Below are 19,293 nucleotides of genomic sequence, written 5' to 3' on the forward strand. Positions count from 1 at the left end.
AGAGAGAGAGAGAGAGAGAGAGAGAGAGAGAGAGAGAGAGAGAGAGATGGGGTGGTGAGTTGACATTCACAGCTAAGTCCAGTTCCATTCAACTATGAAAACCTATTATATGAGCAAGTTTTGAAGTAACATACTGTAACATACTGTCCTGCCTTACCTAAATCTACTTCTGTCTTGACACCCATAATCTTTAATCTTGAAAAAATACCCTGGTCTAGAACAGATCAGAATGGTGACTGTGGTATTCTGAATGTGACATGTTTCCCGTAGTGATCATTTCATTTCCATATGGTTCTGCTGCTATTTGTGAATGTCTTGGAACTTTAGAAGGTGGAGCTTTTGGGCAGAAGTCCTTAAAAAAAAGGCTTGAATGTCACTTCACTCTCTGTTCTACCTTTGCTTCCAGGGTCTAGATTCATTATGAGTGACCAGCTTCCTGCTCCCAATGCCATGTCTTTCCTACCTACTAATATGATAGATGACAAACTCTTATCTGCATGGAACTGCAATTCAGAATAAGCTAGGTATTTCACAAGTTACTTTTTGTTATTTTTTCACAGGAAGTGAAAAGGAATGTATGGATTTTTAAAATCAATGAAATGAATGGAGGTCTATGCCTTCTGTAGTCTGTCAGCAATGTACTAATGAAAGGGATTGTAGAATAAAATATGCATGGAATACATGCAGAACATTAAGGGCTGTGCATCAGGTAGTGTTAATGAAAAGGGTTTGGAAAAGAAAGATAACAGAAAAAAAGATGACAGTCTCCCAGGGGAAAAGCAGGTAATAAATGCAAAAGAGGAATACTGAAAAAATTCAGGGCTTGTTGTGAGTGCTGGGAAGTGTGGGCAGTTCTCAACAGCTGTGGACTAATATGATGATCACCATTGTGTTGGTTTTTACTCAACTTCACCTTGATAAGATATAGGATTTCCAGGAGACAAGCTTTTGGGTATATCTGGAGGGAGTTTTTAGATTGAGTAAATGTAGATGAGAAGACTCATTCCTACTGTGAGCATCATGCTTCTCTGATCCAGAGCTTTTCATTGAATAAGAATAATGAAAGAGAGCTGAGTACCAGCATCCATCACTCTCTGCCAGACTACAAAAACATTGTGATCATCTGCTTCCCAGTCCTCATACCATGACTCCTCTACCATAACAGACTGTACTGCTAAACTGTGAGCCAACAAAAGATGTATCTTCTTTAAATCTCCTAGGTCAAACATTTTGTCACAACAATGAGATAAATCATGTAATCTCTCTCAGATTGCAAGTCAGGCTCACTCCACAGTAAGCTGATATGTTTATTTCTTCCTATGATCAGATGCGGCAGTGTAGGTCAACAGAACAGGACTGGAGAGCTTCAAGGGAGGAAGGTAACACAGCAACTTTATAATGTGTTGTCAGTGTGCCCTAAATCAGCACACTTTGATGAGACCCTCCAAAGCTGCTCAGGAAGTTTATTTCTCTGATAACAATTTTTTTTTCAGTTCCTTGCCTTGTCAGCACTGACATTTACTAGACTAGATCAGACTTCCCAGACAATGGGCAAACAAGTCAATAGCAGTGTCCCTGGTCAGGAAGAGAAATGTCAGCAAGAAAGACTAAAAGACAGCAGCATTGTGGGAGCTTAGGAACGTATTCTGTCATGAAATTTTGCATAGCTCCACACTTTATATGCCTGAAAACCTACCATTAAACAAATGCAGTAAGAGACTGTCACCATCCTGGTATCAAGCATCAGGAAACTGAGGCACATATAGGCTGTATTAGTTACTTTTTTGTTTAATATAATGAAACAGTTTAAGAAAGAAAGGGTGAATTTTAGCTGACAGCTTTAAGATGCAGACTATCATGACAAAGTAGTTATAGATGAATCCTCTGGGCTCATTGTACCCACCATGAGGAAGCAGAGAGAGATGAATGCTGGTGCTCCGATCTCTTTCTCCTTTTCATTCAGTTCAAGTCTCCAGTCATGGAATAGTGCTACCCACATTCAAGGTGAGGCTTCCCACCTCAATTAACTCAATCTATAATCTCCCCCAAGGTCATATACAGAAGTTTGTCTCCTTATGCAATTCTATATACTCAAGTTTGTAATCAATATTACTCATTACATAAGTCCCATTAGTGGTGAGTAATCTTGTCAAGTGACCTTCAAAAATGTAACCCAGAGCTATTTAATTCCAAGTCAATTTGTTTTTTACCTAACTTTTATGTATCACTTTAAAAATAAAGATATGCATAGGTCGTCCTAGAGATCTAATATTCAGGCTGCAGAACATGACACTATACCAGAGGGAGTTAATATAGAATATAATGGCTTCCATGTTCCTACTACACACACAAGCATACATATATTTAGAAACAGCCATACACATACATATAAGCATACTCACTGTTACATGTCCATTCAAACATACCATGCACACACATTCATACACATGTACACATATGTGCACACATGCATATACATATCCATACACTTTTTTGACTATAACATAAAGCAATATGTGATGTCAATAGTATAACTTTAGTAAGAGAATAAATCTATAAGGAAGTCTTGGGATCTCCTTTTGAAGCATCAGAATTATACAATGCTAAGAAAGAGAGAAATAATGTCTGAAATCTTCAAACAGAGTAGCTTCCATGATTTTAATACTAGCCTGACAAATACACATTGTTAGAATCTATCAGGAACAGCTTTGCTAAAGAATAGAGCAGCTTAAATAACAACAAATGGGATTATCCAACAAATGGGTTTAATTTTTCTCTTTGTTTGACACAATGCCTACTCCAGCCCAGGCAGGCCATGAAGTCTCTCTGTACCTGAGGTAGACATTGAATTTCTGACATAATTTATTCCTTTTTATTGTGTGTTGTGAATACAGGTTTATACCTCCATGCACCATTTAGGAATTGCTGAGAATCAAGGCTAGTGTTTCCTGGGTGCTAAACACTTTTCATTTCTTTTCCATGTGTGTGTGTTTATATATATATATGTGTATGCATGCACTTTTGGATGTGTGTTCTATATGCATGTAAGTGAGAATACCAGAGGTATATATCATCTGTCAATTAAAATATACATCCAGTTCTCAGATTCAACTTTTGTAAGGAATCAATATGTCATTGACACCTATTCTATAATGTACATTTCTGCTTCATGTGGGAAAACTAAATATAGTACTTAGGCTAAGTATTATATTAGATTAACATGCTATGATGGTTAATTTTTATATCAACTTGACACAAGTTAAAGTTATCTAAGAGGAAGAAGACTCAACTTAGAAAATGCCATCATAAGATCAGGCTACAGGCAAGCTTATAGGGCATTTTCTTACTTAGTTATTGATGTTGTAGAAACTACCCCATTATTGGTGGTTCAACTTGATTCCTGGGGTAGTAATCCTTGGTTCTATAAAAAAAAAAAAAAAGCAGGCAGAAAATGTCATGAGAAATAAGGCTATAACCAGCATTCCTCCATGATCTTCCACATCAGTTCCTGCCTCCAGATTTATGTTGATTTCCTGTCCAGACAATTTTCAAAGATGAACTATTATATTAAAACATGTGTGAAATAACACACACCTCAAGCTGCTTTTGGATATAGTATTTAATTATGACAACAGAAACCCTGACTAAGACAGAATTGATCAGGATTGTGGAATATTGCTGTAATAGAACTGAACATGATTTTGTGGAAGGATTTTGGGAAGGAAGACTGTGGAATTTTGCATGAGAAAACCTATTGAGTTGTCAAAGCTTGATAAGCTGTTCTGTGGAATCTTAGAAAACAGAGTGTTAGAGAAGAGCAGATGAGAGAAATCTGACTGGTAAAATTCAAAAGACAATTTGAGAGGCACTTAGAATCTATCAGGGTCATTGCATGTTTTTTATTCAAAATCTATGGTGTTTTCATGTGAGGCTGAAGAGTTGGCTGTGTTATAACAAGATATAAGTGGTTCAGGGTTAATACCTCTTGATTTTCAAATGTAAGGATAGGATTTATGGGTCTCCAGAACCCAGAGAAATGCTGGATTGGCATGTGGGAACCTCCTCTTTCATTCTATGGTGAGAACATGAAGACAAGATTCCCAGAGAAGGATGGCCAGTAAGACTAGCAATATTGTTGAACTATCTATTTGACAGAGAAGCTTTCCCTCAGTGAATAAGATGGAGAGTAATAAAGGAAGACTTCCAGCCTCCACAAGTACACCTGAACACCACACACACACACACACACACACACACACACACACACACACAGAGAGAGAGAGAGAGAGAGAGAGAGAGAGAGAGAGAGAGAGAGAGAAGCTTTGTAATAGAAAGGGAAAATATAGAAGTTTAAAAGTCTCTCAAATATAATTTTTTTCACTTGGACTAACATAACCCAAAATTCTCAGTTTATTCTGAAGCTGCAACCTGTTTTTTCTGTCTTATCTCTTAATCAAGGTTAAGTATTCCTTCTCACAGCTCACTGCTCCCTGAAAAGAGCATCTTACTGTCCACTTCAGAAATTGTCTTTTCTGATTTTAATGTATGTAGTAGACTAAGTTACTTTTCTATCGATGTGAAGAGACACCACAACCAAGGAAATCTATAAAATAAATCATTTAATTTAGGAATTTGCCTACAGCTTCAGAGAGTGAATTTATGACCATCATGGTGAGAAAATGGCTCCAGGCAGGTGAACATGATGTTGAAGCAGTATCTAAGTGCCAAAACTTTGAGACAGTAACTACCAATCTGAGGGGGGGCGAGGGGGGAACACCTCCTCTATCCAGGCCACATACCCCCAAAATTCCACTAATTGACCAAGATTAGTCAAATATATGAGCCTATAGAGCCCATTCTCATTCACGTCACTACAATAGTTAACACAAAAGAAATCCTTTCTCCTCCATATTCATAGCTTATGGACGATCAAGGTCTTCCCTGATCATCCTTATGATATCCTTATGGATATTCAGTGTCTTCCCACCACTGAGGCACTGTAATAATTTGGGGCTGTCAGTTGAAAACTGACATTGAAGTAATCACTCCAGAACTTTTTCACTCATAGAGAGCCAACATACCTCAACTTTATTATTAATTTATTGTGTGATATGTGTATCTGCATACTATAGTACATATATGTAGGAAATAGGACAATATGGGGAAGTTAGTTCTCTCCTACCACTATGTAGGTCCCAGTGATCAAACTCATTGTAAGGCTTGATGGTAAGGACTCAACACGCCATTTTGCCAGCCCCATCTTAGTTTTAATGTGGACAGTGTAATTGGCTCTCTTTATGGGCTAGTATCTCCAACTCAGAATTTTCTCTCAGAAAATAATTTCTTCCATTTATCATGATGCCTAAAGGACCAGGTCTGGTACAGAATATGTGCAAAATCAGCAGATTTTAGGACAGTGACTTGCCCCTTCCTTTCCCAGAAAGAAAATGAACAAATTAGGTTTGGTTTGAAATGATACACTGTTGAAAATACTGAGACAAATTTTACATATATTTTCCCCAAAAATCTACTATGAAAAATGCTTAAAGATCTTATTTTACAGAAGAAATTGTCCCTCAAATCAATCTTTTTAAAGATTGTATAGTGGTATGGCATTTGTTATCAGGGCTAAGCAACATTTCTGCTGAACCTTATCCCTCTCTGTGACATTATGCTAACATATTCATTTTTGTCTAAACACATCTTGTTTTCAACATTTCTGTGCTACACTGAAACTTAGCCCCAGTTCTTTGGCTCACTTGTATTTTGTTTTTATTTTTAAATTACATCTGTTTACTTAAGAAGGAGAGGACACATGTGCCATAGTAAATGTACAGAAATCAGAGAAATTTTGCAAGAGTCAAATCTCTTCTCTTATGTGGAATCTGGAGAGTAAACAGAGCTCATTGGGCTTCATAGATAAGATGTCTAACTCACTGAACCACATGCCCTACTCACATCTACATTCTAATGGTCATCAGGAGAGGTCTTTTAGGACTTAGACATTTAGTCATGGGGCAGTATTAAAGATTGGGGTAGGGGTAAGGAGGTGTGAAGAGCAACTAAGCCCTTTTAAAGGAGACTGAGAAAATCAAGTGTGAAGATCTTGTATGATGAAGATAGCTTTTAAGGGAAACCACAGCAGAAGGAAAATTGCCTCATGCAAATGGAAGTATGTGACATGTCATCCTCACCTTTGATGAGACTGTAAGTGGAGAGAAAACAGATGAGTGTAAACAAATTACTGTGTAAAAAAGAAATAGAGTCAGAGCATGTGGAAGCTTGGCAGCAGCAGGCCCCAGAAGCATGTGTGATCAAATCACAAAGAGGTGATTTGATCTACCTGGTAGAGCAATGGGTCTGAGGTAGCTGGGGACCCAACAGAGAATCTGTCAGGGACAGCACTTATCTCCTCACACTCCCAGATTCCAAACGATCCCCACATGCGGCCTACATACATCCCCATTAGCCTGCATCTTGCAGACACCTTTGGCTCAGAGTATCTCTTCCCAGAGAGGTTTGCTAACATCCAGGTAGAGGGCGTGACTAACAGATTTCCAAATTCATAAGATATAAAGGCCAGGGGGCGTAGCTAATTAAGTTATTCCTCCTTGGTCCCTCTTCCTTTCCACTCTATATTTAAGCCAGCTCCCGTTGGCTTTGTTTTTTTTTTTTTTGGGGGGGGGCGCAAGCACATCCAGATCCAACTATTACGCCATGTATAATAAACTACTCTTTGGAAACCCAGTCAATGTGTCTTCTGGGGCCTGCTGCTGCCAAGCTTCCAACTTTTGAAACTTCAGACTTTCTCCAGTACGTGGGACCCACCTGAGACCCACCTGAGACCCACCCATGGAAAGCCTCTGGGACTCCGTGCCCCCCACCCCCCGCGTGCTTTTTGCCACAAGAGCAGATTTGAGAAGAAGTTGTTAACTAAAAAGAAGAGGTGGGAGAGAGCAATTCAGCCAGGGGGGATTATGAGCAAGCTATGAAATCAGCAAAAAAAAAAAATAAAAAATCATATATCTCAGCACTGACATTAGCAACATTTATTCTGAGAAGCGCTGCCAAAAGTTTTAATGTCATTGAGCTTCAGAATTTAAATTTAAACTTCTGTTCTACACAACAAAAGAAAAACTGAGAGACTGAAATTATCCTAATCAGAATTTCCATGTGACAACTGATTGAACAAATGCAAATCTTCCCAGGAGGGAACTAATCCATTTGACATCCTACATGTTCTCAGAAATCAATTCCAAGTAAATATGTATGAACATGTTTTTATATGTGTGTGTCAGCACATGCATGTGCGCACATGCACACATTTTTATACACTGAGACATAACCCACAGAGAAGAATCTGTTAGAGGAAAGACTTAGATAAAAGATAGTAATTGATATAGATCCGTAGAGAATCAGATAATACAACTGGAAGAGACAGAGTGTTCAATAATGATTGCCAGTATGGTTTTAAAACAGATGAAAACCGAGAAGAAACCAGCAGGTTTCCTCAATTAACAGTTTTGGGGTATTTTTGGCCAAATAATAGAATTTTAGTGCAAGAAGTGGAAAAAATCAATTAATATGATTAACAGTTTGTGTTAACTGCAATTAAGTACACCTGAGGGAAATAAAAAAATCAAAGATTAAGGTGAATAAAATGTGATCTGCAAATCAAGTCTGATAAACCTGAATTGAGTTTGATCTCATGATCCAAGTGCTCAATGGAATGCACCCATTTCCCCCGCTCTGGCACATACACATACAGATACACACACACACATACACAGACACAGACACAAACACACACACACACACACACACACACACACAACCACTAGTAAAAACTAAGTGTTTAATATTCCTAGAATCCATACTATTTTGACAGTAAAGTTTTGCAAAGGATAAAATATGTAAGAGTATAATTAGATAGTGCAAAATTGGTTGAATTCAGATCTCAGAGTTGAATACTTAGAATGTGAAATAATCAATAGTTGATACATTGAGAATCTGAAAATTAATGAATAAAGATGAATATTAAATTTTAATAGATACAAAGATATGTAGGAACTAATTAATAGACTTAGGAAATATAAAAATACCAAGCATTAAACTTTAAAATAAATCTATAACCAGACACATAAAGTTACAAACATCAACACACACCTACACACCAAGTTTCTTATGCTTATGAACATACAATCAAAGCATGTCTTGCTGGGCATGTAGTAATTTCAAACTTTCAAAAGTAGAAATAACTAATGAGATTTCAAATCAAAGAGACAAGAGAGAAAGGGGTGTGCTCATTGGCATTTCTGCATTTCAAATCTGGTCATAAGAAGGATGACAGTGGCTGGATAGGACATATGTCATTTCCTCAGAGTGATCTTTCCTCATATAAACAGTTTCTAGCTCCTGTCAATATATCATGGAAGCAGAGCTGGGAAAAGTGTGCATTGGTACAGTCATGAGACAGTATACCTGTCTCTAAAACCACTCAGAATGCATTTGTGTTTTTTCTCCATCTCAATCTCCCCTTTGCTCCTCTCTCCTTCTCCCTTTTCCACTTCATTTTCTCTTTATATATCCCCCTTCACTCTTCCTCACATTTTCCTTCTCCCTCTTGCCTTCCTTCTCCCCTTTCTCTCTCCCTCCCTCTCTCCTCTCTGTGTCTCTGTCTCTGTCTCTCTCTCTCCTCTCTGTCTCTGTCTCTCTCTGTCTCTCTCTGTCTCTCTCTCTCTCTTTCTCTGTCTGTCTCTGTCTCTGTCTCTGTCTCTGTCTCTCTCTCTCTCTTTCTCTGTCTGTCTCTGTCTCTGTCTCTGTCTCTGTCTCTCTCTCTCTCTCTCTCTTCCACTCCTTGCTCTCACTGACACTCTTCCCCTTCCCTCTCCCCAATCTGATATAAAACACCCTTCAGCTGTCTAGCAAAATGATCTTCTGAGAGTCAAGATGAGATCAATACCTTCCTTCAAATAAAAGTTTATGAATTCAAAGACTTTAAGACAGAAAAATAATATATCAAAAATGTTTTGCTCAAAAAGGGGAAAATCACTTTGTATACAAAGCAGAAATATGTAAGATGCAAAGAACAGAAAGTAAAAGCTAACCAATCAATAAACCAGACATAAATTGTACTCTGCATCATTAGCACATGTATGTTTTAGTATATCCTGTTTCAAAGCCTGCATCAAGACCGCAGTTGGGAGCAATGTCTTCAGATGTGAATCACTGAACACACCAACAGAGGTGATAAATTCATCAAGTTTAACAGTGTCTATGAAATATATAGAAGAGAAAAACAGACCTGTGGCTTTGCCTAGGATGAGTAACCTCACTGTCTGGAACTCTACTTCTGGGGAGAAGTTGTAGCTGAAGAGTTGCTGGTCCATCTGGAGGAAAATAAAACACAACCATCAGTCCAGGTTTTCAGAAAGCATAAAGCAATCCTATCTGTAAACCACTTATAGGTTACAGAATTCTCTCTCAAATGAGATTTGAAATGTGCCACCAGTTGTTCCACAATGCATATGAAGTCCCTTTTCTTTACTCCTTGTAAAACAAAGTCTTTCATGGGGCTTTCATTCCCTTAGAAACCCTTTAGGGCAATTGTCATGTATTAATCTCCCCACTGGGAATTTTCAAAGGATTCTTTTCTGAAAAAAAGTAAGTAGAGAAACCCATCTGTTATCTGCTCTGCCACATTAAATGGGACCTAGCTGTACAGCCCGTTCCCCCTTCTTCCTCCCCTCTTATCCTTTCAGTCATCACTATTTATTTCTCTCCATATTCCTGACCTACTCTCAGGTGTGGACTGTAGGACTTCCTAGTCATGAAGCATACTTCGATAAATACTTTAGGAAAGGGTGAAAATATTGCTGCCACCGATAGAGCTGGCTCATCAACCTGCACTAGAAAGCTGAACAGAAGTCATGGATGGGTTCTCCTGGCCTTGATTTCTAGGGTGCTCCTTTAGTATCATTCTTGGCTTCCAGTATTGCTGAATATGATTTGCTACCCTCTTCTTTTTTCTTCCTGGGCTGCCCCACCAATCTGTCTTGATTTTTCTCAATCTTGTCATATACAGTAGAATCTTCCAATAGCTATTATTCGAGGAACAGTGTGCATATATGTATCAATGCACAGTTTTCACTATAAAGTAATTAGTGATGTGTAGAGGAAACCTGTGCCTTTCCCAGGGCTTCTGTATCTCCCCTATAGCCCATTGTACAATCATCTGTACTTTCCTCTTTTTATTCATTCATTTTTGTTCTTCATTTAATCTGGTTAAGAGGTACATAAACTTGAGCACAACTAGAATGGCCAGTGATTCCTCCTCTCCAGTAGTTTCTGATAGGATAGCTCTCCTGTGGGACTTAAGAATTTGCATTTTTAGCATGTTCCCAGGAGATCACAATCCCAGTGAGAAGGAGAAACATGGCAGTATGTGGTTTGATGGAGCTCAGACATGTTTGATGAAGAAGCATTAGAATGTAGGCTGTGTGGAAAGGTGAGAAGTAAAGTACCTGAATGGAAAGTTCTGGCCCATCTCTGCTCATCTTCACCTGGTGCACTCTTCTATTGGCCAGATTCTCTGTGCTAACGGTGAACATGTGATGTTCTCCCTTGCTTAGTCGATATTGAATCTGTAAACTTCCTTGAAGGAAAAAAAAGGAGAGGGTTAGAATTAAAAATAGCAAGCACAACATAGATGTCATCAAATTGTTCATAAATTGGTTATTTCTGTCTTCTGGGCCTCAATAACTTGGCATCTGCTCATCAGAGTTGAAATACAAACTTCTGAATATAATTAAAGTGAGTGTGCCTCTGTATTGTTGTTGTTGTTGTTACTGTTGTTTCTGAATGTGCCATTTTAAATTAAAATGCTAGTTTAAGATCAGTGCAATGGTGAAATCTTGTAATTTTAACACTTTGCAGACTGGGAAAGGAAGGTCAGGGTTTTCAAGCCAGTTGGGCTACACAGTAGAATTGTGCCTCACAAAAGCAACTAGAAAAAAAAAAGTGAAAGGGGAGATAGCTAGAGAAAGGAAGGAAGAGAGGGAGCAGAAGAGGAGAGTAGAAATAAGCGGTCTACTTTGACTTGCACATCCACAGATTTATATTGTAACTGTAATGTGAGAACATGAACATGTCATGCTTACTCTTATGACATGGTTTTCTTGCAATCATTTTCCTTCTTTTGAGCTTAAGAGAGAGGAGACCTTCCTGTTTTATTCACTGAGATGTAATGTAATGTCTCCAGTTTAATTATGGTCTAGTTAAGGCAAGGTAAACAATCTAAACCTTCATGGTTCCTTAGGAAATTCAAATTTTAGCAGGAGAATATTTTTGAAGACACTGTTCACTATCCACATAGTCTCAAAACCAGTCCACTGAATCCCAACCTAAGAGTGCATTTATATAGTTAAAGAAAACTAAATGGATTTAGTAGAGTCTGAAAGGCATATGAAGGACTTTCCTTTCTTTCCTTTTAGTATGTGAGGAAGAGGAAGAGAATTGAGGAATTCAGGAAGACAAAACAGTACAGTAAAACCAGAATAGCTATAGTAGTCTGAATATTACTTTTAAATTTTAAAGCTCCTCTGTATGAAAATGTGACATGGAAAACAAACATTCACTGGATTCTTTAATCCAGGCATTTACTCATCTCCCATTTCCAACATGGCTGCCTGAGATAGTTGAGCAGAGTGGCCAAGTGCATAACACATGATGGTTTTCCCACTCTTTGTGGTCGTCTACATTGTAGAGTTGGACTTTCCCCCAGACATCAAAAACTCTCCTTGAGTATACAAGAGAGCAGAAAATGTTCTCCACACTTCTCCCTCAAAACTAGACATTGGTAAATACTTTAGGTTTATATTCCCAGAGAGAGCAGGCTGTCACAGAGAAAGTACTATCAATACAACAAACTAAAGAATAGGCCAAGTGCCAGGTTAGAAGTGCATTGAGAACAGTGCATCATTCTACATTTATCTCCCACGTAGTCTCACTTTTCTCTCTATTGCACATTAGTAGTGCTTAGAAATAAAAGTGACTTTTTTAAAAATGGAGCTATTGCCTCTTTTTCAAATGTTTCTGAAATAAACATTTGTAATAAAATGCACTATAGTCTCCACAAGTACCCCATAAAATTTTAGTGATATCTTTTAATGTTGAAGCACTCAAATTATATCTGTCTTATTTCTTCATGTCTATAACTTTGAGACAAATCTATATCTTTATTTCTTTCTCTGTTTCTCTCTGTCTGTCTCTGTGTCTGTCTCTCCCTTTCCCTCTCCCCACTCTCTGTCTTTCTCTCTCCAACTGTGTGGGTTTGTGTCCATGTGTGTGTGTGTATACGTATGTGTGTGTGTGTGTGTGTGTGTGTGTATGTGTGTATGAATTATTACTTGAAAATCATAATGGGGTCTGGTCAGATGTCTCAACAGGTAAAAGTGTTTTATTACTTGGATTTCATCCACATAGAAGGACAAAACTGTGAAACAATGTTTTTTTTTGTCTTCTATACATATGGCATGTCACAATGTATACTCATATAAAAACACACAATGAATATATTAATATGAAGAAAGTGTTTAATTGAAAATGATACTACAAAATCTATATTACAGAAAAACTGTAGAACTAAACATAGTGATGAGGATGCTTCTTCAAAGGAACCACATTCACATCCTAAAAAAAAAATGCCCTCATCAAACTGGACAGAATTGCATCACTTGCCTTATTAAACTTATCTCATTATGGTTGAATTTTTGCCATCTATGTTTATCTATAAAAACGAGTTTGGAATTGAAGAATTTCTTAATATATTTACTTAATATTTTTTAGAGTTTTGTCATTAGGCTTATTTTTTCTCATCCTTCATATTTCAGCATGATGTTGTGTTTCTCAGGAAACTATCTGGATTTTTCAAGATAGTCCTGTTATCAGCTTTATCCTAACATATACTGTGATGTATTAGCTGTAAGCTGTAAAATCTCTAGAAGTCTGGATATATCTTTTAGGATGATATATCTTTTAGGATGTGTGTATGTGTGTGTGTGTGTGTGTGTGTGTGTGTGTGTGTGTGTGTGACTAATTTTTATGTATAGTATGTATATATGCCAGTGTGCATACCCACTTGTTCACCCATACAGGCTAAATGTCAACAATGTCTTCCTTGGTTTATCTTCATCTAAGTTGTTGAAACAGAGTTTGCTAATGGTTGACTTGAAGCTCATTGATAGTACTGGTTAGTCAGGTTAGCTATAGAACACTATAAGTCTTCAGGTCTCGACATTCTCAGCATTGGGATTTTAGTTACAGATCACCAGACCTGGCTTTTTCATGAGCAGTGGGGATCCATATTCAGCTTCCATAGCAAGCATTTCATTGACCAAGCCAGCTCCCCTGGCTTTTAAGAACACTGAAGGAATCAAACAACAATATCTGTAATTCCTATGCATTATGTGTCAACTGTCAGCTCCAGAATGTGCATGTTCTGATATCATTTCTGTCTGTGTATGTGTGTGTGTATTTGTGACTGTGTGTATGCACACAAGTATGTGACTGGGTGCACATAAGTGTAGTCAAGAGACAATGTCATGTGTCCTGGCTTTGTTTTCCATCTTTATTGAGTCTATGTCTCATGGCTCATGGTTGGTTAGTTGGCCTATGAGTTGCAGGTATTCTCTATTCTCAGACTCCTATGTATCCTGTCTCATATTAGGAGTTCTGAGATTATAGACATGCACTATTATGTCAGGTTTTTATGTTACATTTGGGGCTTCAAACCCAGATTCTCAAATTTGTACAGCAAATGCTTACATATTGAGCAATCTTTCCTACTACTTTGTTAGTCACAGCAAGAAAACTACTTACGCTAGCATCTAATACCAGCTTACACATTTTTTTCATCCTTCATACCTAGTAAAATACACTACATCAGGAACCACCCCTCCTCCTTCCTTTGTTATCTATGTTTGTTTCATTGTATCTATGGCCATATTTTCATTAGTGTTTTCTTATCTTAAAATAAATACCCTTAACTTTCTAAATTATAGTATCTGCTATATTTTCCTACTCTTTTATGGTCTACACTGAAAATCCATAGACTCTACTGATGCTTCCTGTTTTTAAGTCCTGTGTTCTCCTTACTCTTAATCATGATCCTATTCAATTTATTTAATCATTCACCTAAAACTGATGCTAATATTGTCAAGGACATTAATAAAGCCAATTACTCATCCACAATCTATATCTACATCTTGTCAATAATTCACATGGTCTTCCTCTTTTATGATAAATTAATTATTTTCATAATATTTCTGCTTCTAATTTTATTCCCAATTCACTGCTAAATACTTCTCCTATCTCATGGCTGATTCTCCTTTGCCCTGTCTTTTTATTATGTTGAAAATCACAGAGGGGACTTCCGGTTTGGGACCGAGCCTAGAGCAGGTCGCAGGCAGCAGCTCTGTACCCAACCGCAGAAAACCAAGAAAAACAGGGACTCCCAGGAGCTTGAACTCACGCAGCATCCCAGGTAAGGAAAAAGCAGCACTCACCCCAAACAGGGAGCAACAGGGACCCACTGGGACCCAGGAATTCGCTCCTGGCCTGGAGCGGGCTCCATCTGGTTTGGGCCCGAGCACTCGAGGATCCCGGGAGGCAGCTCTGCACCCAATCTCGCAGACTCCAGAGGAAGCGGGGCTCGCAGGACCTCTGTGCCAAGCAGGGTCTTGGGCTAGGAGGTGGCAGTGCTTGCCCCCGAACAGGGAGTGGCTAGGACCCACTGGGACCCAGGAGTTCACTCCAGGGCCCGGAGCGTGGGTTCCTTCCGGTCTGTGCCAGAGCAGATCCTGGGAGTCAGCTCTGCACCCAATCTCACAGAACCTAGAGGAAGCGGGGCTCTCCTTGGCTCAAGCTAGCTCAAGCAGTTTCTTAGGCTAGGAGGTGGCAGTGCTCGCCCCCAATCAGGGAGCAACTGGGACCCACTGGGACCCACTGGGACTCATTGGGATCCAGGAATCCGCTCCTGACCCGGAGCCCCGGCCCCTTCCGGTTTCCACCTGAGCACCGAGCACATCTTGGGCCTCATCTCTAACTCAAGCAGCAAAACCCATCCCAAACAGTTCTGACACAACCTAAATAATAGGAAAGACAGGCCCCAGTCAGAGACAGTACTGATAGCACAAAGGTGATCCAGATGGCGAAAGGCAAGCGCAAGAACACAAGCACCAGCAACCCAAGGTACTTGCCATTATCAGAACCTAGTTCTCCCACATTAGAAAGTCCTGAACTCCCCATATCACCAGGAAAACAAGAACCAGATCTAAAATCATTTCTAATGATGATGCTAGAGGACTACAAGAAGGAAGTAAATAACACTATCAAAAAACTTGAGGAGAACACAGGAAAACAGGATGAAGTCCTTAAAGAAACACAAAAATCCTTTAAAGAATTACAAGAATCAAAGGAAAAAGCTACCAAGGTGAACTCTCAATTCTGAACATCTATGCTCCAAATGCAAGGGCACCTACATACATAAAAGAAACTTTACTAAAGCTCAAAACACACATTACACCTCACACAATAACAGTGGGGGATTTCAACACCCCACTCTCAGCAATGAACAGATCATGGAAACAGAAACTAAACCGAGACACTTTGACATTAACAGAAGTTATGAACCGAATGGGCTTAACAGACATCTATAGAACATTTCATCCTAAAACAAAAGAATATACCTTTTTCTCAGCACCTCATGGTACCTTCTCCAAAATAGACCATATAATTGGTCACAAAACAAGCCTCTACAGATACAAAAAGATTGAAATAATCCCTTGCCTCTTATCAGATCACCATGGAATAAGACTGGTCTTTAATAATGACAAAACCAATGGAAAACCCATGTGCACATGGAAACTGAACAACTCTCTACTCAATGATGACTTGGTCAAGGAAGAAATAAAGAAAGAAATTAAAGACTTTTTAGATTTCAATGAAAATGAGGACACATCATACCAAAACTTGTGGGACTCCATGAAGGCAGTGCTAAGAGGAAAACTCATAGCTCTAAGTGCCTACAAAAAGAAACTGGAAAGAGCACACACTAACAAGTTGACTGCACAACTAAAAGCCCTAGAACAAAAAGAAGCAAATACACCCAGGAGGAGTAGAAGGCAGGAAATAATCAAACTCAGGGCTGAAATCAACCAAATAGAAACTGAAAGAACAATACAAAATATCAATAAAACCAGGAGTTGGTTCTTTGAGAAAATCAACAAGATAGATAAACCGTTAGCCAGATTAACCAGAGGGCACAGAGAGAGTATCCAAATTAATAAAATCAGAACTGAAAAGGGAGACATAACAACAGAAACGGAAGAAATTAAAAAAAATCATCAGATCCTACTACAAAGGCCTATACTCAACAAAACTGGAAAACCTGGATGAAATGGACAATTTCCTAGACAGATACCAGGTACCAAAATTAAACCAGGAGCAGATAAACCATCTAAATACTCCCATAACCCCTCAGGAAATAGCAGCAGTCATTAAAAGTCTCCCCACTAAAAAAAGCCCAGGACCAGATGGTTTTAGTGCTGAATTCTATCAGACCTTCAAGGAAGACCTAATACCAATTCTCTTCAAACTATTCGACAAAATAGAGACAGAAGGAACACTACCCAATTCGTTCTATGAAGCTACAATTACACTCATTCCCAAACCCCACAAGGACCCAACAAAGAAAGAGAACTTCAGACCAATCTCCCTTATGAACATCGATGCAAAAATACTCAATAAAATTCTAGCAAACCGAATCCAAGACCACATCAAAACAATCATCCATCATGATCAAGTAGGTTTTATCCCAGGAATGCAGGGATGGTTCAATATTCGGAAATCCATCAATGTAATCCACTATATAAACAAACTTAAAGAAAAAAACCATATGATTATCTCACTAGATGCTGAGAAAGCATTTGACAAAATTCAACATCCCTTCATGATAAAAGTCTTGGAAAGATCAGGAATTCAAGGCCCCTACCTAAACATAGTAAAAGCAATTTACAGCAAACCAGTAGCCAACATCAAGCTAAATGGAGAGAAACTTGAAGCAATCCCACTAAGATCAGGGACTAGACAAGGCTGCCCACTCTCCCCCTACCTATTCAATATAGTACTGGAAGTCTTAGCCAGAGCAATTAGACAACAAAAAGAAGTCAAAGGGATACAAATAGGAAAGGAAGAAGTCAAAATATCGCTATTTGCAGATGATATGATAGTATACTTAAGTGACCCCCAAACTTCCACCAGAGAACTCCTAAACCTGATAAACAACTTCAGCAAAGTGGCTGGTTATAAAATCAACTCAAACAAATCAGTAGCCTTCCTCTACATGAAAGATAAACAGACTGAAAAAGAAATTAGGGAAATGACACCCTTCACAATAGTTGCAAATAATATAAAATACCTTGGTGTGAATCTAACCAAGCAAGTGAAAGACCTGTATGACAAGAACTTCAAGTCTCTGAAGAAAGAAATTGAAGAAGATCTCAGAAGATGGAAAGATCTCCCATGCTCATGGATTGGCAGGATTAATATAATAAAAATGGCCATCTTGCCAAAAGCAATCTACAGATTCAATGCAATCCCCATTAAAATCCCAACTCAATTCTTCACAGAGTTAGAAAAGGAAATTCTCAAATTCATATGGAATAACAAAAAACCTAGGATAGCGAAAACTATTCTCAACAATAAAAGAACTTCGGGAGGAATCACCATCCCTGACCTCAAGCTGTACTACAGAGCAATAGTGATAAAAACTACCTGGTATTGGTACAGAGACAGGCAGGAAGATCAATGGAATAGAATTGAAGACCCAGAAATGAACCCACACTCCTATGGTCACTTGATCTTTGACAAAGGAGCTAAAACTGTCCAGTGGAAAAAGGACAGCATTTTCAACAAATGGTGCTGGTTCAACTGGAGGACAACATGTAGAAGAATGAAAATTGATCCATTCTTATCCCCTTGTACAAAGCTCAAATCTAAGTGGATAAAGGACCTCCACATAAAACCAGATACACTGAAACTAATAGAAGAGAAGGTGGGGAAAAGCCTCGAATACTTGGGCACAGGGGAAAAGTTCCTGAACAGAACTCCAATGGCATATGCTCTAAGATCGAGAATTGACAAATGGGACTTCATAAAATTGCAAAGTTTCTGTAAGGCAAAGGACACTGTCAATAGGACAAAACGACAACCAACAAATTGGGAAAAGATCTTTACCAATCCTTCATCTGATAGAGGGCTAATATCCAATATATACAAAGAACTCAAGAAATTAGACTCCAGGCAACCAAATTACCCTATTAAAAAATGGGGTATAGAGCTTAACAAAGAATTTTCAACAGAAGAAACTCGAATGGCCGAGAAGCACCTAAAGAAATGCTCGGCATCCTTAGTCGTCAGGGAAATGCAAATCAAAACAACCCTGAGATTCCATCTCACACCAGTCAGAATGGCTAAGATTAAAAACTCAGGTGATAGTAGATGCTGGCGAGGGTGTGGAGAAAGAGGAACACTCCTCCATTGTTGGTGGGACTGCAAGATGGTGCAACCACTTTGGAAATCAGTGTGGCGGTTCCTCAGAAAATTGGACATAGCATTACCCGAGGATCCAGCTATACCACTCCTAGGCATATACCCAGAAGGTGCTCGAACATATAATAAGGACATATGCTCAACTATGTTCATAGCAGCCTTATTTATAATAGCCAGGAGCTGGAAAGAACCCAGATGTCCTTCAACTGAGGAATGGATTTAAAAAATGTGGTATATTTACACAATGGAGTATTACTCAGCTATTAAAAACAATGAATTTGAGAGGTTCCTAGGTAAATGGATGGAACTAGAAATTATCATACTGAGTGAGGTAAGCCAATCACAAAAGAACACACATGGTATTCACTCACTGATTATTGGATATTAGCCCAGAACCTTAAAATGCCCAAGATGCAACTCACAGGCCACATGAAGTCCATAAAGAAGGAAGACCAAGTGGGGGTGATTCGGTCCTTCTTAGAAGGAGCAACAAAATACTCAAGGGAGCAAATATGGAGACAAAGCGAGGGACAAAAACTGAAGGAGGGGCCGTCTGAAGACCTTTCCACCTGAGTATCCATCCCATGTGCAGTCACCAAAGGTTGATGCTGATGTGGAAGTCAGGAAGTACATGCTGATAAGAGCCTGATATGGATGTCTCCTCAGAGGTCTTCAAGAGTCTGA

At 38.7% G+C, this 19,293-nt stretch overlaps 1 protein-coding gene across 1 annotated transcript in view; it reads right to left on the minus strand.

Annotated features, from left to right (window-relative positions):
* LOC114609463 (contactin-associated protein like 5-2) overlaps nucleotides 1-19,293 on the minus strand; it is a 737,464-nt gene that overhangs the window by 36,005 nt on the left and 682,166 nt on the right. Inside the window, exons 20-21 of the mRNA XM_028753828.1 lie at nucleotides 10,524-10,654; nucleotides 9,305-9,389 (exon numbers count right to left, since the gene is read on the minus strand). Coding sequence (XP_028609661.1) covers nucleotides 9,305-9,389; nucleotides 10,524-10,654 — 216 coding nt within the window. The remainder of the gene's footprint in view (nucleotides 1-9,304; nucleotides 9,390-10,523; nucleotides 10,655-19,293) is intronic.

The sequence above is a fragment of the Grammomys surdaster genome, unplaced genomic scaffold, assembly GCF_004785775.1.
Source record: "Grammomys surdaster isolate TR1022 unplaced genomic scaffold, NIH_TR_1.0 125973, whole genome shotgun sequence".
In the NCBI taxonomy this organism is placed as follows: domain Eukaryota; kingdom Metazoa; phylum Chordata; class Mammalia; order Rodentia; family Muridae; genus Grammomys; species Grammomys surdaster.